The sequence below is a fragment of the Rana temporaria genome, chromosome 11, assembly GCF_905171775.1.
Source record: "Rana temporaria chromosome 11, aRanTem1.1, whole genome shotgun sequence".
NCBI lineage: Eukaryota > Metazoa > Chordata > Amphibia > Anura > Ranidae > Rana > Rana temporaria.
In genome coordinates this window covers 5,887,288-5,914,563 of record NC_053499.1, presented here as the reverse complement: position 1 = coordinate 5,914,563, position 27,276 = coordinate 5,887,288, and the positions used below count along the sequence as shown (strand labels likewise).

Genomic DNA, 27,276 nt, shown 5'->3' with positions numbered 1-27,276 from the left:
CTCTTCTGCAATAAAGAGCCTGTTGGCCTCCATTTTTTATTTTTTTAGACTTTAGTTCCGCTCTAAAACCCCACCCACCCGCTCCATCGCTCCGCCTACTTGCTGATTGGGCAATTATGCTTTTGTTCCTTCAGCCGCAGGTTGATGAGGTCATATCTGTGCTTTCCTCTCCTCTAAGCATAACAGTGTTTGGTATCACAGCATTGAGTATTGAGCTCTCTCTACCAGTTCTGCTTTCTTTACCAGGAAATTATTATAAAGACAAAGTCACATTTTCTGGTGCATTCGACATGTATTCAGGGTTTTTAAAATACAAAAATACAAAGCTGGATTAAAGGGTCTATTAATCATTTGCCGGGAGTTCTGCTTCATCTTGGCGTATTTATCATTACAAGAATGGGCCCTGCTTTATAGAAAGAATGTGGAGCCTACCTTGGATCTTGTACTGTAATTCTAGTGTCATCACTTCCTCCTCCCTCTTTCCTCCTCCCTCCTCTTTCCTCTTTCCTCCTCCCTCTTTCCTCCTCCGTCTTTCCTCCTCCTCCCTCTTTCCTCCTCCCTCTTTTTTTTCTCCTCCCTTTTTCCTCCTCCTCCTCCTCCCTCTTTCCTCCTCCTTCTTTCCTCCTCCCTCTTTTTTTTCTCCTCCCTTTTTCCTCCTCCCTCTTTCCTCCCTCCTCCTCCTCCTCCTCCTCCCTTTTTTCTCCCTCCTCCTTCCTTTCCTTCCTCCCTCCCTCTTCCTTTTCTCCATCTTTCCTCCTCCCCCTCCCTCTTTTTTTTTTTTTTCCTCTCTCCTTTTTTTCCTCCCTATTTTTTTCCTCCTCCCTCTATTTTCCTCCTCCATCTTACCTCTTCCTCCTTCCTCCTCCCTCTTCCCTTTTTCCTCCATCTCTCCTCCTTCCCTTTCTCCTTCGTTCCTCCTCCTTCTCCCTCCTTTCCTCCTCCTCCTCCCTCTTTTTTTCCTCCCTCCTCTCTCTTTTTTTTCTCTCTCTCTCTCTCTTTTTTCCTCCCTCCTCCTTTTTTCCTCCTCCCTCCTTTCCTCCTCCTCCCTCCTCTCTGTTTTTTCCTCCCTTCTCTCTGTTTTTTTTTCTGCTTCCTCTATTTTTTCCTCCCTCCTCTCTCTTTTTTCCTCCTCCTCTCTCTTTTTTCCTCCTCCTCTCTCTTTTTTCCTCCCTCCTCTCTCTTTTTTCCTCCCTCCTCTCTCTCTTTTTTCCTCCCTCCTCTCTCTTTTTTCCTCCCTCCTCTCTCTTTTTTCCTCCCTCCTCTCTCTTTTTTTCCTCCTCCCTCCTTCTCCTCCTCTCTCTTTTTTTCCTCCTCCCTCCTCCTTCTCCCTCCTTTCCTCCTTCTCCCTCCTCTCTCTTTTTTTCCTCCCTCTTTCTTGAAGTGCCTCGATGTTCTGTGATGAACCGGGCTTTTACAGAAACCTGTGTCATTCAGCGGTTTTCATCTACTTTAAAACGATAAGTTCACCTTTTACAATTTTTTTTTTAAATGCATCTATTTTTGTATACAAAAATATGCATTTTTTTTTTCAGGAGCCTGCAGAGCATTGCACCGTGATCCCGGGTGCATTGTCGGGCTCCTGCATTCTCTTCCATTAGGTGTGCCTGAACCTCCATACAGGCTGTTGGAAGAGTGAGTGGACTATGACGGTCGCTGATCAGCGCCCTCGCAGTCCATTGAGAACTGCAAGCCGTCTGCTGGAGTGGCAGACGGGACTTGTAGTTCGTTTCATTCACAGATCTCTGACAAAAAAACTGACAGGGGTGATAACCCTCCCCTTCTCTAGCTAAAAATGACTTCAATACCACAAACTTCATTACTGCTTCTGCCACAAGGCTTGATGTGAACGCACATCGGGGGGGGGGGGGGTGGAGCGCAGTGTTGGGAGGACAGAGGTGACTCAGATGAGCCCTTTGAATGGGATTCTGCGGTGTCCAGAGAGCGGCTTTGCGTCAAATTCCAACTCAACACCATGAAGAACCGAGACGAGGTTAAAAGGTACAATATGGAATATTCTCTAATATATTCTTTTTTTAAAACGGTGGTCCATCCATGGGGCTGGTATGTTAATATGCTGGTGACTTTCTTTATATAAATCCCTTTTTAAATTTATTTTTTATTTTTATTTGTCTGGCATTGTGGAAATCCATTATTCAAACGTTCTTATAAATGAAGTAGATTATCTGTAAAAACAACATATACTGTTCAATGAATATTGTATTCTTCATTATTAAAGTGTTTTATATTTAACACTTGCATTCCATTCTTTGCTTTTATACATACAGCATAGACCAGGGTTTGACAAATTTGCTTGGAATCTAGGAGCCAGCTAAAAAAAGTTAGGAGCCAGAAAACGCGCCCGTCCCGCCGAGCTCGCGCGCAGAAGCGAACACATACCCGAGTAGCGCCCGCATATGTAGACGGTAGCGAGAGCAATAATTCTAGCCCTAGACCTCTTCTGTAACTCAAAACATGCAACCTGTAGAATTTTTTAAACGTCGCCTATTCCACGAGCGGACGCAATTTTGAAGCGTGACATGTTGGGTATCAATTTATTCGGCGTAACATTATCTTTCACAATCTAAAAAAAAATTGGGATAACTTTACTGTTGTCTTAGCGGGACCCGTAGGCACACTCCCAAAGCGCACGGCGGGCGCCCGCTAGGTGGAAAATTTAAAGGGACGTAAGGGAGTGGGTCGATCTTCCCAGAATAACTTGGTGGTGGCTTGTGCAAATGGCATGAGAGAGGAGACAGGAAGTGCTTTGGATTAAGGCAACTAAACACTATAGAAGGACTCGCTTTGTTCATTTTTCATTTTGGAGCATTACAACCACTTTAGATAAAACTCAATGATGATTGGGTGGAGGTGTGCATGCACATCGATTTTTATTGATAATCAGAGGTAAAAACACATTTGCTTAATAGAAAAACGAAAAGTTTCCATTGATCAGAGAAATCCAAGATGGCGGACTTCTAGAAATCGTTGCACTCCAGCTTTCTGGGATGGTTATAATTCCGGCAGACTCTTCTCCGGTTCATCCTTCTTTCTGTTCCACCTGTGTCAGGCCTCCGAACCCGATTCCCTTTGGACCAAAGTTCTTAGCATAGCAAACTGAAATCAGAGAGATGGGGGGAGGGGGTCAGGGGGGTCATTACACAGGCAGCAGGTAAAGTCAATCGGTGAACCAAGTATGCTGCGGACCTCCAGCCTCATCTTTTTTTAACCTCACATTTGTAGCGAGTCCTCTCCTGTGTTGTAACTAATTACTCTCAACTCCTTCCTTGCAAAGCTAGGATCATCACTATCGAGAGAGAGGTAGAGAGAGATGGATAGAGAGAGATATAGAGATGGAGAGGGGGATGGAGAGAGAGAGATGGATAGAGATGGATGGATGGATAGAGAGAGAGAAAGAGAGAGAGATGGATAGAGAGAGAGAGATGGATAGAGAGAGAGAGAGAGAGAGAGATGGATAGAGAGAGAGAGAGAGAGATGGATAGAGAGAGAGAGAGAGATGGATAGAGAGAGAGAGAGAGAGAGATGGATAGAGAGAGAGAGAGAGAGATGGATAGAGAGAGAGAGATGGATAGAGAGAGAGAGATGGATAGAGAGAGAGAGATGGATAGAGAGAGAGAGAGAGATGGATAGAGAGAGAGAGAGAGATGGATAGAGAGAGAGAGATGGAGAGAGAGAGAGAGATGGATAGAGAGAGATATGGATAGAGAGAGAGATGGATAGAGAGAGAGAGAGATGGATAGAGAGAGAGAGAGAGAGATGGATAGAGAGAGAGAGAGAGAGATGGATAGAGAGAGATATGGATAGAGAGAGAGATGGATAGAGAGAGAGAGAGATGGATAGAGAGAGAGAGAGAGAGAGAGATGGATAGAGAGAGAGAGAGAGAGATGGATAGAGAGAGAGAGAGATGGATAGAGAGAGAGAGAGAGATGGATAGAGAGAGAGAGAGAGATGGATAGAGAGAGAGAGATGGAGAGAGAGAGAGAGATGGATAGAGAGAGATATGGATAGAGAGAGAGATGGATAGAGAGAGAGAGAGATGGATAGAGAGAGAGAGAGAGAGATGGATAGAGAGAGAGAGAGAGAGATGGATAGAGAGAGATATGGATAGAGAGAGAGATGGATAGATAGAGAGAGAGAGAGATGGATAGAGAGAGAGAGAGAGAGATGGATAGAGAGAGAGAGAGAGAGATGGATAGAGAGAGATATGGATAGAGAGAGAGATGGATAGAGAGAGAGAGAGATGGATAGAGAGAGAGAGAGAGAGAGAGATGGATAGAGAGAGAGAGAGAGAGATGGATAGAGAGAGAGAGAGAGAGATGGATAGAGAGAGAGAGAGATGGATAGAGAGAGAGAGATGGATAGAGAGAGAGAGAGAGAGATGGATAGAGAGAGAGAGAGAGAGATGGATAGAGAGAGAGAGAGAGATGGATAGAGAGAGAGAGAGAGAGATGGATAGAGAGAGATGGATAGAGAGAGAGAGATGGATAGAGAGAGAGAGATGGATAGAGAGAGAGAGATGGATAGAGAGAGAGAGATGGATAGAGAGAGAGAGATGGATAGAGAGAGATATGGATAGAGAGAGAGAGAGATGGATAGAGAGAGATGGATAGAGAGAGATGGATAGAGAGAGATGGATAGAGAGAGAGATGGATAGAGAGAGAGATGGATAGAGAGAGAGATGGATAGAGAGAGATTGATATGGAGAGAGAGAGAGAGAGATGGATATAGAGATAGAAAGAGAGAGACCCCCTTTGAAGCTGCAGCTATTTTTTGCTCCCCTTCATTTCCTGTCTGAATGACCTCAATCCTCACCAATCCCCTTCCTCTGGGTCCCCACTGTCATTTCTCACCACTCGCAGCTATTGGCCTTCTCTGCCATCAATCAGTTTTGCTACTCATGTGTGAGCGTGATCTATAGGGCTGCTGTTCTCAAGCATTATATATGAAAGAACGTATCCCAGGCATCCCTTTTCAATTGTGCATGCTCCTCCCTGCAGGCGTTTCGTCAGATTTGACGACCCTTCAGAATTGGTAACGGAACGGACGTTCTGTCGCCGCCATCTTGCTACACCCCGCACTCCTCCATAGTCAGGATACTCTGAGAAGGGGGAAAGCGGACATCTTGTTGCACCCACCGGAGTTTTCCACTCCACGCTTCTTTTTAACAGGAAAGTGGGTTTATATAGTGAAATACAGTGCTTGGATCTCCTTCTGACTGGTTAGCTATTGAATTTTAAAAGCAGTGAACTTCTGTCAGATTAGCAGAGATGAGCAGGCTTGCCGCTGCTTTTAAAAATCAACATCATAACAGTCAGACGGAGTTATAAGTACTGGATTTCACTATATAAACTCACTTTACTGTTTAATATAGCATATTTATCGGAAAATCGTGGGTGCGCGATATAAGCCGATCCTCCTCAGAGACAGCCGATCCTTGCTGTCTCTGAGCGCCGCCGACAAAGACCGAGCCGAGTGTACTGCGCACTCGGCTAGGTTCGGTCACGATTGGCTCCGCCCGCAGCCACGCGAGAGGAGCCGAGAGAAGCTGAACACACCGGAAATCCAGCTCTGCACAGCTCGACCGAGGCACCAAATTCAATGCTGCAACCCCCAGCAGACGGACCCCGCGCAAGGCCGCAGACGGACGCCGGACAAGACAGCAGATGGACACAGACAAGGCTGGACGGACCCCGCGCAAGGCCTCAGACGGACGCCGGACAAGGCCGCCGATGGACGCCGGGCAAGACAGCAGACAGACACAGACAAGGCTGGAGGGACCCTGCGCAAGGCCGCCGATGAACGCCCGACAGCAGACAGACACCGACAAGGCTGAGCATCCAAAGAGTAATTTTTTTCCCTAAACTTCTCTTCTCAGGTTGGGGTGCGCGCTATACGCCGGCGCGCGATATATGCCGATATATACGGTAAGTGTAAAATGCAAAACTCCAGTGGGTGTAACAAGATGTCCGCTTTCCCCTTCTCAGAGTATCCTTACTATGGAGGAGTGCGGGGTGTAGCAAGATGGCGGCGACAGAACGTCACTTCCGTTACCAATTCTGATGGATACCCATCTCTGATGAAACACCGGCCAGACCTGATCTGTGCAATCTGCTGGGGGACAAGGAAAGGTATACGCATAGATTGTGTCTTATCTTTGTACAGGGCCTTTCAAATTCTGGGTTTGAAGTGTCTTGACACTTCTGTGCAACCTACCTCTGCCCGCTTACCGTTGTAAACGCCTCTGTTTATGCTTTCTATGGCAAAGACTGTAATGGATTATTACACCTGTTCTGACTATTTATACTACAAATGTTCTAGTCCTGCAGGAAAATGCTTGGTGGTTTTATGATAAACAGGCTGTAGACATCTGTGAACAGTGAGAAGTGTCAGGTACAACATAACCTAAAGAAAAACTTATGGCCCATTGACTTTCTGGGGCAGCGATGCATAGTAACCAATCAGTTACTTGCTTTAACCTGCTCCGTTAAAGTGTTACTAAACCCTCAACAGTAAAAACAGCCTATAAATGCAGTAAAGTATGCTTGTTATACTCACTGGCCCGGATTCAGAAACGATATACGACGGCGTATCTCCGGATACGCCGTCGTATCTCTGAGTGTGCGGGTTCGTATCTATGCGACTGATTCATAGAATCAGTTACGCATAGATTTCTCTAAGATCCGACCGGCGTAAGTGTCTTACACCGTCGTATCTTAGGCTGCATATTTACGCTGGCCGCTAGGTGGAGCTTCCGTATATTTTTACGCAAGGAATATGCTAATGAGCTAGATACGCCGATTCAGAAACGTACGTCTGGCCGGCGCATTTTTTTTACGTCGTTTGCGTTAGGCTTTTTCCGGCGTAAAGTTACCCCTGCTATATGAGGTGTAGCTAATGTTAAGTATGGACGTCGTTCCCGCGTCGAGTTTTTAAAATTTTACGTCGTTTGCGTAAGTCGTTCGCGAATAGAGCTGTACATAAGTTACGTTCACGTCTAAAGCAATGACGATTTGCGGTGTAATTTCGAGCATGTGCACTGGGTTTTTTTTCACGAACGGCGCATGCGCCGTTCGTAAAAAACTTCGAATATGCGGGGTCACAGTTAATATACATAAAACACGCCCACATCATCCCCATTTGAATTAGGCGGGCTTACGCCGACACACATACGTTACGCCGCCGTAACCAAGGGCGCAAGTTCTTTCTGCATACGGAACTTGCGCTCTAAGTTACGGCGGCGTACCGTATGTGAGATACGTTACGCCGCGCCGACAGATACTGCAATGTATCTGAATCCGGCCCATGGTGTAACCTAAGGACCCTCTGCATTGTGTAAAAAGGCTGTTTCATCCTGTCCTCTCTAATCTTCCACTGTCCCCAGTCTATTTGCTTATAGAACAGAGCCCTATGAGGCACTCTGCGCATGCTCAGTTTGGTGTGTATTGCTAAAGGTTTTTTTTTTTGTCTTGGGAGAGTGCATGTGATTAGCACAGGGCCAATCGGCACTGTCCAGACAGAGGGTCAGGGGGGTCCTGCAGCCTCAAGGGACAATCAGGGGAAAATGAAAACAAGCTTTAACCAGACACTGATAGAAGTCACAGGACTGCTATATACTGCTGATGAGAAAATGTATTTAACAGTTTATATTCACTAAAATAATTGCATTTCCATGTTCTGTGTACTGTGGGAGACCAGATATAGTGACTGCCGAGTCCTGGGGAGAGCAGATATAATGACTGCCGAGTCCTGGGGAGACCAGATATAGTGAATGCAGGCTCCTGGGGAGAGCAGATACAGTGACTGCAGGCTCCTGGGGAGAGCAGATATAGTGACTGCAGGCTCCTGGGAGAGCAGATATAGTGAATGCAGGGTCCTGGGAGAGCAGATATAGTGAATGCAGGCTCCTGGGGAGACCAGATATAGTGAATGCAGGCTCCTGAGGAGACCAGATATAATGAATGCAGGCTCCTGGGGAGACCAGATATAGTGAATGCAGGCTCCTGAGGAGACCAGATATAATGAATGCAGGCTCCTGGGGAGACCAGATATAGTGACTGCCGAGTCCTGGGGAGAGCAGATATAATGACTGCCGAGTCCTGGGGAGAGCAGATATAGTGAATGCAGGCTCCTGGGGAGAGCAGATACAGTGACTGCAGGCTCCTGGGGAGACCAGATATAGTGAATGCAGGCTCCTGGGGAGAGCAGATATAATGACTGCCGAGTCCTGGGGAGAGCAGATATAGTGACTGCAGGCTCCTGGGGAGAGCAGATATAGTGACTGCAGAGCCCCTGGGAGACCAGATATAGTGAATGCAGAGTCCTGGGGAGACCAGATACAGTGACTGCAGGCTCCTGGGGAGACCAGATATAGTGAATGCAGGCTCCTGGGTTTAGTAACACTTTAAGTGGGCTTTGATGCCAGGGAGGCGCAGCTTGGCTTCTGTGTCATGTGACTGTCCTCACGGTGGTCACATGATCGGGAAGCCCATCCTACTGGCTCACGATCGGAAGCTCAGTCAGTGTGCTGGGAGCACGCAGTGAGCAACACCTTCTGCTGCCATGGATGCAAATGTCCACCAGCTGTGCATTAAAGCCCCCCCTTTTTCTTACTGCCGTATATATGCATTGCATGGTCGGCAAGAGGTTAACACCTCTGTGTCCCGAAAGTTTGTGTTTCTACATTCTGATCCCTAATTATGATCAAACCTTTGCAGTAGATTTCTCCATCCTTCTCCGTCACAGTGGTGGAGTCCAGACTCTTCCCGCAGATTGCACAGCGGAAGCAAGTTTTATGCCAAGGCTGCAGAGAAAAGAACCATCATTATCGTATACATCATCATCCTCAGACACCAGGGCTGGACTGGGACACAAATTTGGCCCCGGACTTCATCCAGACCGGCCCACTTTAATTCAGAGTGCCCCCCCCCCTTGCATCAGAGTGTCCTCCCCCCTTGCACCAGTGTCCCCCTTGCATCAGAGTTCCCCCCCCTCCTTGCACCAGTGTCCCCCCTTGCATCAGAGTTTCCCCCTTGCATCAGAGTGTCCCCCCTTGCATCAGAGTGTCCTCCATCAGAGGGTCCCCCCCTTGCATCAGAGTGTCCCCCCCCCTTGCATCAGTGTCCTCCATCAGAGTGTCCCCCCTTTCATCAAAGTGTTCTCCATCAGAGGGTCCCCCCCTTGCATCAGAGGGTCCCCCCCCCTTGCATCAGAGTGTCCTCCATCAGAGGGTCCCCCCCCCTTGCATCAGAGTGTCCTCCATCAGAGGGTCCCCCCTTGCATCAGAGTGTCCCCCTTGCATCAGAGTGTCCCCCCTTGCATCAGTGTCCTCCATCAGAGTGTCCTCCATCAGAGTATCCCCCCCCCCTTGCATCAGAGTGACCTCCATCAGTGTCCCCCCTTGGTAAACATGTCATATAATAATGATTTTAGTGTTTTTTTTTTAGAAAATATAATTTGATATTTTATGGGAGGGGCGGAGCAGGGCCCTGTCAGATAGAATTAATGGGGCCCCATACTGCCTAACAGCAGCCCTGACAAGGGGTGCTGGCTGCTGGGGTTTTTTGGAGGGTCTATTGATGTTGGCTGTTGGGGGGATTTATTGTTGCTGGAGGGGTCTATTGTTGAGGGAGGGGTCTATTGTTGAGGGAGGGGTCTATTGTTGAACAGGGGGGGGAGGGGAATCTTAAAAACCTGATGGACACTTTTTTATCCTATCCCCAAAAATTAAGAAAAAAAATTGGGTTTTTGTACTCCCCTTAACCGCTTGCCGACCGCCGCACGACTTTATACGTCGACAGAATGGCGCGGCTGTGTCGCAAGCTCCGTGCCCGCGGGACCTGTGGACTCGATGACCGCTGGTGTCCCGCGATCGGGTCACAGAGCTGAAAAAAAGTTTAGGCCGATACGTATTCTCCTACATATTTTTGGTAAATAAAAAACGCAATAAGCGTTTATTGGTTGGTTTGCGCAAAAGTTAGAGGCCCAGATTCTCAAAGGAGATACAACGGCGTATCTCTGAGTGCGGGCCGTCGTATCTATGCGCCTGATTCTTAGAATCAGTTACGCATATATTTGTATTAGATCTGACTGGCGTAAGTCTCTTAACTGCATATTTACGCTGGCCGCTAGGGGCGTGTACGCTGATTCTAGCCTAGAAATATGTAAATCGGCTAGATACGCAAATTCACGAACGTACGCCCGGCCGACGCAGTACAGATACGCCGTTTACGTTAGGCTTTTCCCGGCGTAAAGTTACCCCTGCTATATGGAGGCGTACATGCGGCGTACCAATGTTAAGTATGGACGTCGTTCCCGCGTTGAATTTTGAAAATTTTACGTTGCTTGCGTAAGTCGTTCGCGAATAGGGCTGGGCGTCATTTACGTTCACGTCGAAAGCATTGGCTTCTTGCAGGTTAATTTGGAGCATGCGCACTGGGATACTTTCACGGACGGCGCATTCGCCGTTCGTAAAAAGCGTCATTTACGTGGGGTCACAGTAAATTTACATAACAAACGCCCACAACAACCACATTTGAATTAGGCGGGCTTACGCCGGCCTATTTACGCTACGCCGCCGCAACTTTGGTTTGAGAATACGGCACTTGCCTGTCAAAGTTGCGGAGGCGTAACATAAATAGAATACGGTACGCACGCACAAAGATACGCGGATCTACGTGAATCCGGGCCATAGCGTCTACAAAATAGGGAATAGTTTTATGGCATTTTTATAATTTTTTTTTTTTTTTACTAGTCATGGCTGTGATCTGCGATTTTTATCGTGACTGCGACATTACGGCAGGCACGTTGGACACCATTTTGGGACCATTGTCATTTATACAGCGATCAGTGCTATAACTAGGCACTGATTACTGAAAAAAATTACACTGGCAGTGAAGGGGTTAACCTGTAGGGGGCGCTGAAGGGGTTATGTGTGTCCTAGGGAGTGATTCTAACTGTTAGGGGGCGTGGCTTGCCGTAACACATCACTGATCGCTGTTCCCAATAAGAGGGGACAGACGATCAGTGACATGTCAGGGGAAGGACGGAGAGATATTGTGTTTACACTGACATCTCCCCGTTCTTCAGCTCTGTGACCCGATCGCGGGACACCAGTGGACATCGAGTCGCGCCCACACAGCGCCAAATTAAAGGGGACGTGTATATATACGCCCATTTGCGTAGCCGTGCCATTCTGTTGACGTTTATATTTGTGCGGAGGTCGGCAAGCGGTTAATGTGCACACAACCATGGCTCAACATGTAAAAACATTTTTTTAGCACATCTCAGGATTACAACCAATGAAATAGACTCACCATTCCTCCGCCCATAACTTTCTCAGCGGCATAGACCGATTTCCCACATCTGTTGCATTTCTCCGTGGCACCGAACTTCTGCGTAAACTTGGAGGTGTGTGTGGTGGTCGGGGAGCCGCGGGATGGGTGGGTCCTGCAGAGACACAGATGGATTTGGATGCGGCTACAGAATTTGTTTCTTAAAGGGCCACTCCCCCTCAGAACTGATATTTGTTTGTATTGGACGCTTTAGGGTTTAACCAGCTCATCTCTCAGGGAATCTATTGATTAGATCCCTCCAGTTCCTGAGCCTGCACACCCGCTGTGCCCATTATGAGGGGATCCCACCATCCCTGTGCTGAGTTCCCGGGTCTGTACACCCGCTGTGCCCATTATGAGGGGTTTCCACCATCCCTGTGCTGAGTTCCCGGGTCTGTACACCCGCTGTGCCCATTATGAGGGGTTTCCACCATCCCTGTGCTGGGTTCCCGGGTCTGTACACCCGCTGTGCCCATTATGAGGGGTTCCCACCATCCATGTGCTGAGTTCTCAGGTCTGTACACCCGCTGTGCCCATTATGAGGGGTTCCCACCATCCTTGTGCTGAGTTCCCGGGTCTGTACACCTGATGTGCCCATTATGAGGGGTTCCCACCATCCCTGTGCTGAGTTCCCGGGTCTGTACCCCCCGCTGTGCCCATTATGAGGGGTTCTCACCATCCCTGTGCTGAGTTCCCGGGTCTGTACACCCGCTGTGCCCATTATGAGGGGTTCTCACCATCCCTGTGCTGAGTTCCCGGGTCTGTACACCCGCTGTGCCCATTATGAGGGGTTCCCACCATCCCTGTGCTGAGTTCCTGGGTCTGTACACCCGCTGTGCCCCATTATGAGGGGTTCTCACCATCCCTGTGCTGAGTTCCCGGGTCTGTACACCTGCTGTGCCCATTATGAGGGGTTCCCACCATCCCTGTGCTGAGTCCCCAGGTCTGTACACCTACTGTGCCCATTATGAGGGGTTCCCACCATCCCTGTGCTGAGTTCCCGGGTCTGTACACCCGCTGTACCCATTATGAGGGGTTCCCACCATCCCTGTGCTGAGTTCCCGGGTCTGTACCCCCCGCTGTGCCCCATTATGAGGGGTTCCCACCATCCCTGTGCTGAGTTCCCAGGTCTGTACACCCGCTGTGCCCCATTATGAGGGGTTCCCACCATCCCTGTGCTGAGTTCCCAGGTCTGTACACCCGCTGTGCCCCATTATGAGGGGTTCTCACCATCCCTGTGCTGAGTTCCCGGGTCTGTACACCTGCTGTGCCCATTATGAGGGGTTCCCACCATCCCTGTGCTGAGTTCCCAGGTCTGTACACCCGCTGTGCCCATTATGAGGGGTTCCCACCATCCCTGTGCTGAGTTCCCAGGTCTGTACACCCGCTGTGCCCATTATGAGGGGTTCCCACCATCCCTGTGCTGAGTTCCCAGGTCTGTACACCTGCTGTGCCCCATTATGAGGGGTTCCCACCATCCCTGTGCTGAGTTCCCGGGTCTGTACACCCGCTGTGCCCATTATGAGGAGTTCCCACCATCCCTGTGCTGAGTTCCCAGGTCTGTACACCCGCTGTGCCCATTATGAGGGGTTCCCACCATCCCTGTGCTGAGTTCCCAGGTCTGTACACCCGTTGTGATCAATATTTTAAAAAAAAAATGGACATGAGATGCATAACTGCAACAAAATCCATTTTGGAAGCTCAGCCAGAACCCCCTACACCTTAATGGGTTAATGATGGCTCCCTCTCCCCCAGATGATACAGATTTTCTCCAGTAATGATTGGTCAGGATGTTTGCCCCGCCCACAAGTTTGAAGATCAAGTCTATTTTAATCAAAGACCAATTTGTGTGTTTGGATGTACTATTATAATTTTTTACAATTATTCAGTAAACAATGTAAAAAGGGAAATTGCAATACGCCGCAGCGACTAATCAGAATGAGTTGTATTCAAACTCAACCAGAAGTGATGAATTGTGATTGGTTGCTGTCAGCCCCAAGCACTAATCTATGCCCAATGACACATGGAACACCAGACATACCGTGGTGCAACCGACATACACACAGAAATCCTTGGCTGCGTTCCAATCTCCAAAGCCCTGACGAAGGTCTCTAAATCCGGCGAAATGCGTTGGAATGTTTTTTTTTTTTGTTTTTTTTTCAAAACCTAGACAGGTGTTACATTATTGGTTTAAAACATCATACTCACTCAGCCACTTCGATGCCAAATCTCTCCCCGGTGTCGGTGCTCAGGCAGCCAGCTCCTTGCCCGTACCCGTACCCCTTGGGGCCATACTTCCGACCGTAGCAGGACTTGCAGTATATCTCAGACTCATGAGCTGCCACTGTGGTGCTGTCCAGGGCTTTCCTGCATACCACTGCAGAACAAGATGTTGGGTTATACGGGGGGGGCTACAGATGTTGGAGGGAGGAGCTCTAGACAAGAGGGAGGAGCTCTAAACAAACATAACTCCCCCCCCCCACCCCAAACTAGGTGTGTATTCATTCAATTGTATATAAATCCCCCAAAGAAAAAGAAATACATTTTCCATTATGTCACACAGATTATTTTCATTGTTCAGTAGTATGCTGACATCTAGTGGAGGGTTTGGCCCACTACAATTTGTTTATTATTTATAGAACACGGAAATTTTTAAAGGATATTTTATTAGTGCCAAACAATAAACAAGAGAAAGGTTTATAATATAAAAAACGTATTTGCATTTTATTGGTACATCATTAAAATCCAAATGGTTAAAATATACCAACTGTCATTTTCACCCAACCCCATTCACATGAAATACAATTTGTTTATGTGTTTTTGGTTTTTCCCTCTGTCCTCCCCTCCCCTGTTAGATCCTGCCAGTAACACCACTTCCTGTTTCAGTTTCCTCTACTGCCCAGGGCAAGGATGCAGAACCACGCCCCTCCCCATTAGAATGGGTTTACTTACCCTGTGTCCCATTCTCTTTCCCTTTGCTCCACTGTGCCCAGGGCAGCTGCCCCCTCTTTGCCCAGCCCCGGGTGTAAGCTGCCATTTTCACCTCCCCGTTTCTATAAGCCCCGGTCCTGGACAGGTCTCTCTGTAGAGAGATAAATACGTCTCTGATATCTTGTCATTATTTTTGTCCCCCATCGGCAATCGTGACTCATCGGCTGTCGCATCCTCGCCATTTCTCTCACCCTGGAACGTACGGAAAAAAACTCTGGGCGGCTATTCCTGGAATACTTTAGACTGCTTGCTGCTGGACAGATGGAGTGAAAGGCCATTGAAGTGTTATTATCCAAGAGACTCAAAATATTGTGATGCCTGGCAAGAGATACGAGGGCTGAAAGCAAACGCGGCCAAGTGTGTCCGACAAAGGCCAAGACTGCCAAGAGGAACATAAATAGGTGGATTCAGAAAGACTTAGGCTGGCGTATCAGTAGATACGCCGGCCTAAGTCTGAATTTGCGCCGGCGCTAATTTAAGCGTATTCTGGAAACCAGATACGCTTAAATTAGGCTCAGATACGAGCGGCGTAAGTGTCTTACACCGTCGTATCCTAAAGTGTAATTTTTAGGCTGGCCGCTAGGTGGCGCTTCCATTGCGGTCAGCGTAGAATATGTAAATTAGTAGATACGCCAATTCACGAACGTACGCCCGGCCGACGCAGTACAGATACGCCGTTTCCGTAAGAGATAGGCCGCCTAAAGTTAAAGATGCCCCCTAGGTGGTGTAGCCAATGTTAAAGTATGGCCGCCGTTCCCGCTTCGAAATTCGAAAATGTTACGCCGTTTGCGCAAGCCGTCCGTGAATAGTGATTTACGTCATTTACGTCCACGTCGAAATGAATAGGCCCGTGCGGCGTACTTAGCCGCAATGCACACTGGGAAATGTAGGCGCCCGGCGCATTCGCAGTAAAAAAAAAAGTCAAAAACGTAAGGGCAAGCCTTATTAACATAAAACACGCCCCCCTTACACACATTTGAATTCGGAAACCAGATACGCTTAAATTAGGCTCAGATACGAGCGGCGTAAGTGTCTTACACCGTCGTATCCTAAAGTGTAATTTTTAGGCTGGCCGCTAGGTGGCGCTTCCATTGCGGTCAGCGTAGAATATGTAAATTAGTAGATACGCCAATTCACGAACGTACGCCCGGCCGACGCAGTACAGATACGCCGTTTCCGTAAGAGATAGGCCGCCTAAAGTTAAAGATGCCCCCTAGGTGGTGTAGCCAATGTTAAAGTATGGCCGCCGTTCCCGCTTCGAAATTCGAAAATGTTACGCCGTTTGCGCAAGCCGTCCGTGAATAGTGATTTACGTCCCACACTGGGAAATGTAGGCGCCCGGCGCATTCGCAGTAAAAAAAAAAGTCAAAAACGTAAGGGCAAGCCTTATTAACATAAAACACGCCCCCCTTACACACATTTGAATTCGGAAACCAGATACGCTTAAATTAGGCTCAGATACGAGCGGCGTAAGTGTCTTACACCGTCGTATCCTAAAGTGTAATTTTTAGGCTGGCCGCTAGGTGGCGCTTCCATTGCGGTCAGCGTAGAATATGTAAATTAGTAGATACGCCAATTCACGAACGTACGCCCGGCCGACGCAGTACAGATACGCCGTTTCCGTAAGAGATAGGCCGCCTAAAGTTAAAGATGCCCCCTAGGTGGTGTAGCCAATGTTAAAGTATGGCCGCCGTTCCCGCTTCGAAATTCGAAAATGTTACGCCGTTTGCGCAAGCCGTCCGTGAATAGTGATTTACGTCATTTACGTCCACGTCGAAATGAATAGGCCCGTGCGGCGTACTTAGCCGCAATGCACACTGGGAAATGTAGGCGCCCGGCGCATTCGCAGTAAAAAAAAAAGTCAAAAACGTAAGGGCAAGCCTTATTAACATAAAACACGCCCCCCTTACACACATTTGAATTCGGCGCCCTTATGCCCGCCCGCTTTAGGCTACGCCACCATAACTTAGCAGGCAAGTACATTGTGAATCATGTACTTGCCTAGCTAACTTACGGCGGCGTAGCCTAAACAGGCTAAGCTACGCCGCCGCCGCAAGTTTAAGCCTTTCTCTCTGAATCTACCTAATAACATTTTTATCATAAGGCTCAGCTCTGCTCCGGTCCCACAGGAGGAGTGCGATCAGATGATGTGACTTTTGCAATTGCCTCAAATGCAGAGATCTGTAAACTGGCCACTAGATGGCGCACTCAGCGACTCATTACCATCGCGCCGCTCTCCTTGTAAAACTAAAGTTAATTGGCTAATAATTTGCCTACAGATAATAAATTAAATATTCATACAAAATATTGCGCATACAGCTACCACATGGAACAAAGCAAGCAAAGCGATCGTTGTTGCAGGGTGTCAGTCCACGTGATCAGCCGTGTCCAATCACGGCTGATCACAATGTAAACAGCAAAAGCTGGTAATCGGCTTTTCCTCACTCGCGTCTGTCAGACGCGAGTAGAGTAGAGCCGATCGGCTGCTCCTCTGACAGGGGGGGGGGGGTTTGTGCTGATCGATTATCAGCACAGCCCCCCCGAGGATGCCCACTGGACCACCAGGGATGCCCACTAGATCACCAGGGATTTAAATCAAAGGTATGCCACCCTAGACCACCAGGGATGACACATAATGGATGCCAATCAGTGCAACAATGGATGCCAATCAGTGCCCACAATGGGCATCACTGATTGGCAGGCATTGTTTGGCACTGATTGGCATCCATTAGTACAACACATTAGTTAGTGCCCATCTATGCCCATCCATGCCGCCTATCAGTGCCCATCCATGCCGCCTATCAGTGCCCATCCATGCCACCTATTAGTGTCCATACGTGTTGCCTATCCCTGCCCATCCGTGCCGCCTATCCCTGCCCATCCGTGCCGCCTATCCCTGCCCATCCGTGCCGCCTATCCCTGCCCATCTGTGCCACCTATCCGTGCCGCCCATCCGTGCTGCCCATCAGTGCCGCATATTGGTGCCCATCATCAATGCCACCACATCAGTGAGACCTCATCGGTGCCCATCAGTGCCACCTTATCAGTGCCAGTCAGTGCAGTACCATCAGTGCCCATTAGTGAAGGAGAAAACGTACTTATTTACAACGTTTTCTAACAGAAACAAAAAAAAAAAAAATTCAAAATTTTCGGTCATTTTTTTATTTATTTTTTGCAGAAAATAAAAATCCCAGAGGTGATCAAATACCACCAAAAGAAAGCTCTATTTGTGGGTACAAAATTATACAAATTTAGTTTGGGTACAATGTAGCATGACCGCGCAATTGTAATTTAAAGTGCAACAGCACTGAAAGCTGAAAATTGGTCTGGGCGGGAAGGTGTATAAGTGCCCCCCGGTATGGAAGTGGTTAAGGATTGAATTCACACTTGTAACGGGGGATGACACTTACTGCAGATGAAACACGGCTTGTGGAAGCTTCTGCTGTTACATTGTATCTCTTCAGCGTGGTAAACCGTCTTCCCGCAAGCTCCGCACTTGGCACCTCCACCCAAGTTTGGCATTGTTCAAGAATTATAGTCTGGGAAAAAAAAAAGTAAATGGAGTTTTGTTATAGTAGATGTAAACCCAGATACTAAAATATCATATATGCCCAATTTCTTAAAATTAGCCCCTATTATTAAAATACTCCCTGGTGATCCTGCCCTGGAGGTCCTTGTTCAGGTACTTCCTGTTATAGGGCGACGACACTCTGTCCCTGTTCTCCTGTGTTGTCACACAATCACACGCTCTCCTAATGGAGTCACTTTGTGACCATGCCACAGACCATGCACCTTACACAGACTGGCCCACTGGTTTCCTTCCTTCCTTCCTCTTTTTTTATCTCTCTCTCCACTCTTTTTCCTTCTCCCATATTCTCTATATCATACTCTCAGTCCAATTCAATTAAGCTTTATTGGCAGGAACACATACATTTTATCATTGCCAAACATGCTGACACACATTACACATCCTTCCCTTCCCTTCTTCCTTCTCTTCTTCCTTTCTCTTCTTTTTTTATTTCCCTTCTTCCTTCCCTTCCTTCTTGCTTTCCTTCCCTTCCTTTCTTCTTACTGTCCTTTCTTCCTTCCTTATTTTCTTTCCTTTCCCTCCTTGCTTTCTTTCCTTATTTTCCTTCCTTTCCCTCCTTCCTTCCCTTTGTTTCTCCATTCCTTTCCTTCTTTCTTCTTTCCTTTCCCTCCTTCCCTTTCTTCCTTCCATTCTTCCTTTCTTTCCCTCCTTCCTTCCCTTCTTCATTCGTTCCTTCCTTCTTCCTTCCTCCCTTCTTTTCCTTCCCTTCCTCCCTTCCCTTTCTTACTTCCCTTCTTCATTCGTTCCTTCCTCCCTTCTTCCCTTCCTCTCTTCTTCCTTCCTTCTTTTCCTTCCCTTCTTCCTTCTCTTCTTCCTTCCCTTCCCTTCTCTTCGTCCTTCCTTTTATTTCCCTTCTTCCTTCCCTTCCTTCTTGCTTTCCTTCCCTTCCTTTCTTCTTACTGTCCTTTCTTCCTTCCTTATTTTCTTTCCTTTCCCTCCTTGCTTTCTTTCCTTATTTTCCTTCCTTTCCCTCCTTCCTTCCCTTTGTTTCTCCATTCCTTTCCTTCTTTCTTCTTTCCTTTCCCTCCTTCCCTTTCTTCCTTCCATTCTTCCTTTCTTTCCCTCCTTCCTTCCCTTCTTCATTCGTTCCTTCCTTCTTCCTTCCTCCCTTCTTTTCCTTCCCTTCCTCCCTTCCCTTTCTTACTTCCCTTCTTCATTCGTTCCTTCCTCCCTTCTTCCCTTCCTCTCTTCTTCCTTCCTTCTTTTCCTTCCCTTCTTCCTTCTCTTCTTCCTTCCCTTCCCTTCTCTTCGTCCTTCCTTTTATTTCCCTTCTTCCTTCCCTTCCTTCTTGCGTTCCTTCCCTTCCTTTCTTCCTGTCCTTTCTTCCTTCCTTATTTTCTTTCCTTTCCCTCCTTGCTTTCTTTCCTTATTTTCCTTTCTTTCCCTCCTTCCTTCCCTTTGTTTCTTCATTCCTTTCCTTTCTTCTTTACTTTCCCTCCTTCACTTTCTTCCTTCCCTATTTTCCTTCCTTTCCCTCCTTCCTTCCCTTCTTCATTAGTTCCTTCCTCCCTTCTTCCTTCATTCCTTCCTCCCTTCTTCCTTCATTCCTTCCTCCCTTCTTCCTTCGTTCCTTCCTCCCTTCTTTTCCTTCCCTTCTTCCTTCGTTCCTTCCTCCCTTCTTTTCCTTCCCTTTCCCTCCTTCCTTCCCTTCTTCATTCGTTCCTTCCTCCCTTCTTCCTTCGTTCGTTCCTTCCTCCCTTCTTCCTTCGTTCGTTCCTTCCTTCCTCCCTTCTTCCTTCCTTCTTTTCCTTCCTTTCCTTCCTCTCTTCTTCCTTCGTTCCTTCCTCCCTTCCCTTTCCCTCCTTCCTTCCCTCCCTTATTTCTATCCTTCCCTCCCTTATTTCTATCCTTCCTTCAAATTACAAAGACAAAGATAGAAAAAAAAAAGCACTGTGGATGATGTCCTGCTGGCGGCACAGTGGAAATCTTTTTACTTCCAGGGACACTTTGCCGCTGAGCGGATGCAATAAGACTGCGAAACATTTATTTGTTGTTGTTTTTAGCTTTTTTTTTTCGAATATTTTTTTTTTTCTCAGTCTGTGTAATTTTAGCTGTTTCTTTTTACTTCCACATCACAGCTTTCTGTATTGAATGTTAGCAGCGGAGAAAGGCAAGGTGATATATGAGAGGAAAACAATGAAACTCTAGAATTTGATACAGTCTTTTAATTCTTATTAATATAAATATTTTGTTACATTTTAAAATTTGCTCGTCAATATCTGGAGGATATTAGTTATGAGGAAAGGTTGGGAGCTCTATACATAAGTACCAGTGCTCCCAACCTTTCCTCATAACTAATATCCTCCAGATATTGACCAGCAAATTTTAAAATGTAACAAAATATTTATATTAATAAGAATTAAAAGACTGTATCAAAGAAGAGACGCTTGTGAGGGGATATGTTTTCAATGTACAAATACCGTACTGGTGACCTCACAATAGGGAGAAAACTTTTTCGTGGAAGGGAGTTTAACAAGACAAGTGGACTCTCATTAAAATTAGAAGAAAATAAGCTTAACCTTAAACTGCGTAGAGGGTTCTTTGCTGTAAGAGCAGCAAGGGTGTGGAATTCCCTTCCACAGGCAGTGGTTTCAGCGGGGAGCATCAATCATTTAAAAAAACTATTAGATAAGCACCTCAACGAACACAACATACAGGGATATACAATGTAATACTGACATATAATCACACACATAGGTTGGACTTGTGTCTTTTTTTCAACCTCACCTACTATGTACTGTAACTATGTAAGGCTAAGGCCGGGTACTCACGACCAAACATGTATGGTGAAAGCGGTCCGTCGGACCGTTTTCACCATACATGTCTGCCAGAGGGCTTCTGTACGATGGTTGTACACACCATCGTACAGAAGTCCGCGCGTAAACAATACGCGGGGCGTGTCCGCGGTGTCGCCGCGTCGATGACGCGGTGTCGCCGCGACAATGACGCGGCGACGTGGGCGGCCCGCCTTTAAAATGCTTCCACGCATGCGTCGAAGTCATTCGACGCATGCGAGGGACGGCGGGCGCCTGGACATGTACGGTAGGTCTGTACTGACGACCGTACATGTCCGAGCGGGCAGAATTCCAGCGGACTGTTTTAAAACAAGTCCAGGAATATTTGTCTGCTGGGAAAAGGCCCGGCGGGCAAATGTTTGCTGGAATTCGGCCCGCTCACGCCCACACACGAGCAAACATGTCTGCTGAAACTGGCCTGCGGGCCAGTTTCAGCAGACATGTTTGCTCGTGAGTATGGGGCCTTAGAGTAATAGGGGAGGGTTAGTATTATGGTTACAGGGAGGGGTAATACTATGATTATAGGAAGGGTTAGGGTTGGGGTCATAGGCGTGCGCATAGGGTGTGCCAGGTGTGCCCAGGCACACCCTAATCACCCTGTGCTGGACAGATTCTCCCTGCCGCTTGGCTGCAGAGAAAGGGACTCAGGAATCTCTGTCCTCAGCTCCTTTCTCTGTCTCAAAAATGAAATATCAGTGGCCCCTGAAATCTCACCAAAGCCCCCCCCCCCCTCCCCCAATGGTGCTCCTTAAAGATTGTAAAAGAAAATAATAAAAATGTATTGTAAAAAAAATATTGTAAAAAAAAATAAAAATAACATAAAATAATTGTAAAAAGTAATAATAATAAAAATGATAAAATAAAAAGTAATAATAATAATAAAATAAAATAAAAAGAAACTACTGACAACAGTCCCTGCCCACTGACACCATCAACTGTACTACTGACACTGTCCATTGCCCTATATATATATATATATATATATATATATATATATATATATATATATATATATATATTTACACACATACACACACACATGTGTGTTTGAGCTTTGGGGTGCACACCCTAATGTAATAGGCTGCGCACACCTATGGTTGGGGTTACAGGGAGGGGTAATACTATGATTATAGGAAGGGTTAGGGTTGGGGTTACATGGAGGGGTAATACTATGATTATAGGAAGGGTTAGGGTTGGGGTAACAGGGAGGGTTATTGTTGTTGTTGAGGTTGCATGGAGGGCTAGCTTTATAAGGATAATTATTCTTAGGGTTGGGGATAGCTGAAAGACTAGTATTATGATCACAGGGAGAGATAGTGTTGGGGTTATAGGGAAGGTTAGTGTAAGGGTTAGTATTGGGGTTACAGAGAGAGATAACATTGGGGTTCAGCGTACAGTGAGGGTTATTGTCGGGGTAATAGGGATAGTCAATCTTAGGCTTGGGACTAGAGGAAGGATTAGGGTTGGGGTTATAGAGAAGGTTAATATTGGGGATACAAAGACAGTGTTGGGGCTACAGGGAGGGTTAATGCTAAAGTTAGCATTATAGGGATATTTATTGTTAGGGTTGGGGATAGTTGAAGGGCTAGTATTAATGATCACATGGAGAGTTGGGGTTATAGGGATATTCAGTCTTAGGGTTGGGACTAGAGGAAGTTATGCCGCGTACACACGATCGGAAATTCCGACAAGAAAAGTTCGATGTGAGCTTTTGGTCAGAAATGCCGACCGTGTGTAGGCTCCATCGGACTTTTTCTGTCGGAATTCCCAACAACAAAAATTTGAGAGCTGGTTCTCAATTTTTCCGACAGGAAAAGTTCTGTATGCAATTCCGACGCACAAAAAAAAAACATGCATGCTCTGAATCAATTTGATGCATGCTCGCAATCATTGAACTTAATTTTTCTCTCGTCGTAGTGTTGTACGTCACCGCGTTCTTGACGTTCGGGAATTTCAGACAAGATTTGTGTGTATTCAAACACAAGTTTGAGGCAAAATTATACCGGGGAAAAAAACAATCCATGGTTTTCTTGTGGGAATTTCCGATCGTGTGTACGCGGCATTAGAGTTGGGGTTTCTAGGGATATTCAGTCTTAGGGTTGGGACCAGAGGAAGGGTTAGAGTTTGGTTTATAGAGAAGGTTAATGTTGGGGATACAAAGAGAGCTAGAGTTAGGGTTAGTGTTGGGGCTCAGCTTACAGAAAGGGTTAGTATTGGGGTTATGGGGAGTTAGTGTTGTGTTGGGGTTACAGGAGAGTTAGTGTTGTGTTGGGGTTAGAGAGAGGGTTAATGTTAGGGTTAGTATTGGGGTTACAGGAGAGTTAGTGTTGTGTTAGTGTTGTGTCGGGGTTAGAGGGAGGGTTAATGTTAGGGTTATAGAGAAGATTAGTGTGATCCAGCACCAATCTGTCAGACAATAAATCCTAATACACCGACCGCAGCCTCTTTTAAGATGATAAGCACCGCAGATGACATCAGAAATCTGTGGGATTTAGCGTTTTGTTAGTATCAAAAAAAAAAATCAGCATCTTCTCCAGGTTGAAAAAAACTTCCAAGAAGAAATCATGAGAGCTTGTCCCAGTCCTGAGAATGGTGCCCGGTGGTGGTACTGGTTTAGCCTTGGTAAGGGGGGGACTCACCAGTCCTGAGAATGGTGCCCGGTGGTGGTACTCTTGGTAAGGGGGGGGACTCACCTGTCCTGTGGAGCGCTTCTCTGGTGGCGTCTCAGGGAGTGGAAGGTCTGTTCCCACTGTGGGACCCTTTAAATTCCCCAGAAAGATCTTTCCCCGGGTGATGATTGACGCTGAGGAACATCTCTGAAATCAGACGGCTGAAAATAGCTCCTGAGCAGTCCCTGGACTTTTTCCTAATACCGCGATAGGGATGGATAACAATGTGTTCTGGAATTCCACTCAGGATCACAGCTTTCCAGCCTGCATCTCCTATTACTCAGACCCATCCACCCTTCCCCCGAACCGCACAGGAAATCCTTACAGCGAGGAAAGGGTTAATATTATCCCATAATAACGCAGCTGTTTTGGGCATTCCGTGTAAAGTAGAATGTATAGAATTCTTTAAAGCTAAAGTTTAATCTGATTTTATTTTGCCTTCCCTGGTTCCTCCTCATCAACGTGGGAATGGAAATTTTAACCAACTTCAATACCGGGCACTTTTACCCCGCAACTTAGACGGGCAAGTGCTGTATTCTCAAAGCACTTGCTCCGTAAGTTGCGGCGGCGTATCGTAAATCGGCCGACGTACGCACCGCCTAATTCAAATTTGGATCAGGGGGGGCGTGTTTTATGTAAATGTACTGTGACCCGACGTGATTGACGTTTTTCCCGAACGGCGCAAATGCGCCGTCTGTGGAATTTTTCCAGTGTGCATTGCTCCAAAGTACGCCGCAAGGACGTCATTGGTTTCGACGTGAACGTAAATGACGTCCAGCCCCATTCACGGACGACTTACGCAAACGACGTAACTTTTTCAAATTTCGACGCGTGAACGACGGCCATACTTAACATTGTTACGCCGCACTTACGCCACCATATAGCAGGGGGCAACTATACGCCGGGAAAAGCCTAACGTAAACGGCGTAACTTTACTGCGTCGGCAGGGCGTACGTTCGGGAATTCGCGTATCTACCTAATTTGCACACTCAACGCGGAATTCGACGGAAGCGCCACCTAGCGGCCAGCGTAAAAATGCAGTTTCGATCCGACGGCGTAAGAGACTTACGCCTGTCGGATCCAACAGATATCTATGCGAAGCTGATTCTAAGAATCAGGCGCATAGATACGACCGGCCGGACGCAGAGATACGACGGCGCATCTGGAGATACGCCGTCGTATCTCCTCTAAGAATCTGGGCCAATGTTTTGATATATTGGGTGGGTGGGGTTGCCAGGTAGGCTGTATGGGGCCCCATAATTTCTAACAGCAGCCCTGCATATTTGAGTCCCAGTGCAGGAATCAGAGCGCGGTATTGTATATCACATACAGCCCTGCAATCTGCTTTTTCCATTTATAACTTTTTATCGATATTCCAGATTTCTCACCCAGCCAAGGAAAAAATGTGAGCCGCCCCCACCCACATGGGCAGACGGCCTCACCGGGGACCTGAAACGCTTAAAATAGGAGCGTGCAGACCAGGGTAAAGCACACAGAGACCCCAACTCAACCAATAGACTTTGGGCTAGATTCAGAGAGAGTTACGCCGGCGTATCAGTAGATACGCCGACGTAACTCTGAATCTACGGCGGCGTAAATTTAAGCGTATTCTGGAAACCAGATACGCTTAAATTAGGCTAAGATACGAGCGGCGTAAGTCTCCTACGCCGTCGTATCTTAGGGTGCATATTTACGCTGGCCGCTAGGTGACGCTTCCATTGATTTCGTCGTAGAATATGCAAATGAGCTAGATACGCCGATTCAGAAACGTACGTCCGCCCGGCGCATTTTTTTACGTTGTTTACGTTAGGCATTTTCCGGCGTAAGGTTACTCCTGCTATATGAGGCGTATCCAATGTTAAGTATGGACGTCGGGACAGTGTAGAATTTTGCGTCGTTTGCGTAAGTCGTTCGCGAATAGGGCTTTGCGTAAATTACGTTCACGTCGAAAGCATTGACTATTTGCGACGTGATTAGGAGCATGCGCACTGGGATATGTTCACGGACGGCGCATACGCTGTTCGTTAGAGACATCATTTACGTGGGGTCATGTTTTATTTACATAAAACACACCCACCTCTTCAGAATTTGAATTTCGCGCGCTTACGCCGGGAGATTTACGCTACGCCGCCGTAACTTAGGGCGCAGGTTCTTTGTGAATCCAGCCCCACTAAGTTACGGCGGCGTAGCGTATCTGAGATACGCTACGCCCGCACAAACTTACGGCGGGCTTTCTGAATCTAGCCCTTTCAGTTTTCTACATTCCAATAATGAGGATTTCTTCAGTAAAGAGAACCTGTCATCTTCCATTAACGAGTTGCCAAAGTAAATAGTAACACCAGTTGTCTATCTGTGTACTTGTCAGGACTCCCAACTCCTAATGCCAGGTGGCCAGCAAGACAGCTGAGCAAACAGCATGAAGCCAGCTACAGCTGCCCCCCCCCCATGTTTCTCTCATACCGAGTTTAAAGGTGCAGGCTCTGGGGGGCGCCCATCCTGCACGAGGTAAAGAGCCTTGGGCAACAAGGGCAAGTAGAGAGTGTAAACCACTTAGCTGCCATTATGCCGCGGATATGGGTACCCTTTACATAATGGAGCCCAGTGCAATCACACAGCTGGTGGACTCGGGTGTCAGATGTATTTAAAATACATCCGCAATGCATTCCCATAAACGATGGAGGAATATACAGTGCCTTGAAAAAGTATTCATACCCCTTGAAATTTTCCACATTTTCTCATGTTACAGCCAAAAAACGTAAATGTATTTTATTGGGATTTTATGTGATAGACCAACACAAAGTGTCACATAATTGTGAAGTGGAAGGAACATTATAAACGGTTTTCATCATTTTTTACAAATGATTATCTGAAAAGTGTGTGTGGGGGGGGGGGGGGGCATTTGTATGGCGCCCCCTTTACTCTGATACCCCTAACTAAAATCTAGTGGAACCAATTTGCCTTCAGAAGTCACCTAATTCGTAAATAGAGTCCATCTGTGTGTCATTTAATCTCAGTATAAATACAGCTGTTCTGTGAAGCCCTCATAGGTTTGTTAGAGAACCTTATTGAACAAACAGCATCATGAAGGCCAAGGAACACACCAGACAGATAAAGTTGTGGAGAAGTATAAAGCAGGGTTAGGTTATAAAAAAAAATCTCCCAAGCTTTGAAGATCTCACGGCGCTTCTGTTCAATCCATCATCGGAAAATGGAAAGGGTATGGCACAACTGCAAACCTACCAAGACATGGCTGTCCACCTAAACTGACCGGGCCGGGCAAGGAGAACATTCATCAGAGAAGCAGCCATGGTAACTCTGGAGGAGCTGCACAGGAGATCCACAGCTCAGGGGGGAGAATCTATCCACAGGACAACTATTAGTGGTCTCTCCACAAATCTGCCCTTTATGGAAGAGTGACAAGAAGAAAGACATTGGTGAAAGAAAGACATAAGAAGTCCTGTTTACAGATTGTGAAAAGCCATGTGGGGGAGGGGACACAGCAAACATGTGGGGGAGGGGACACAGTAAACATGTGGGGGAGGGGACACAGTAAACATGTGGAAGAAGGTGCTCTGGTCAGATGACACCAAAATTGTACTTTTTGGCCTAAAAACAAAACTCTGTGCGTGATGGAAAACCAACACTGCACATCATCCTGATCACACCATACCCACTGTGAAACATGGTGGTGGCAACATCATGATGTGGGGATACTTTTCTTCAGCAGGGACAGGGAAGCTGGTCAGAGGTGATGGAAAGATGGATGGCGCTACAGGGCAATCTTAGAAGAAAACCTGTTAAAGTCTGCAAAAGACTTGAGACTGGGGGGAGGTTCACCTTCCAGCAGGACAACGCCCCTAAAGTACAGCCAGAGCTACAATGAA

General features: G+C 47.0%; 1 protein-coding gene across 1 annotated transcript; it reads right to left on the bottom strand.

Moving 5' to 3' along the window:
- Positions 1–2,858: 2,858 nt before the first annotated feature.
- Positions 2,859–23,589, bottom strand: CSRP3 (cysteine and glycine rich protein 3). The gene is made up of 6 exons (XM_040327926.1): positions 23,417–23,589; positions 17,750–17,878; positions 13,557–13,725; positions 11,331–11,463; positions 8,725–8,818; positions 2,859–3,114 (listed from the first exon to the last, which is right to left on the bottom strand). The coding sequence occupies exons 2-6, from the start codon at positions 17,859–17,861 to the stop codon at positions 3,038–3,040; spliced, it is 585 nt and encodes a 194-aa protein (XP_040183860.1). The 5' UTR covers positions 17,862–17,878; positions 23,417–23,589; the 3' UTR covers positions 2,859–3,037.
- Positions 23,590–27,276: the final 3,687 nt, after the last annotated feature.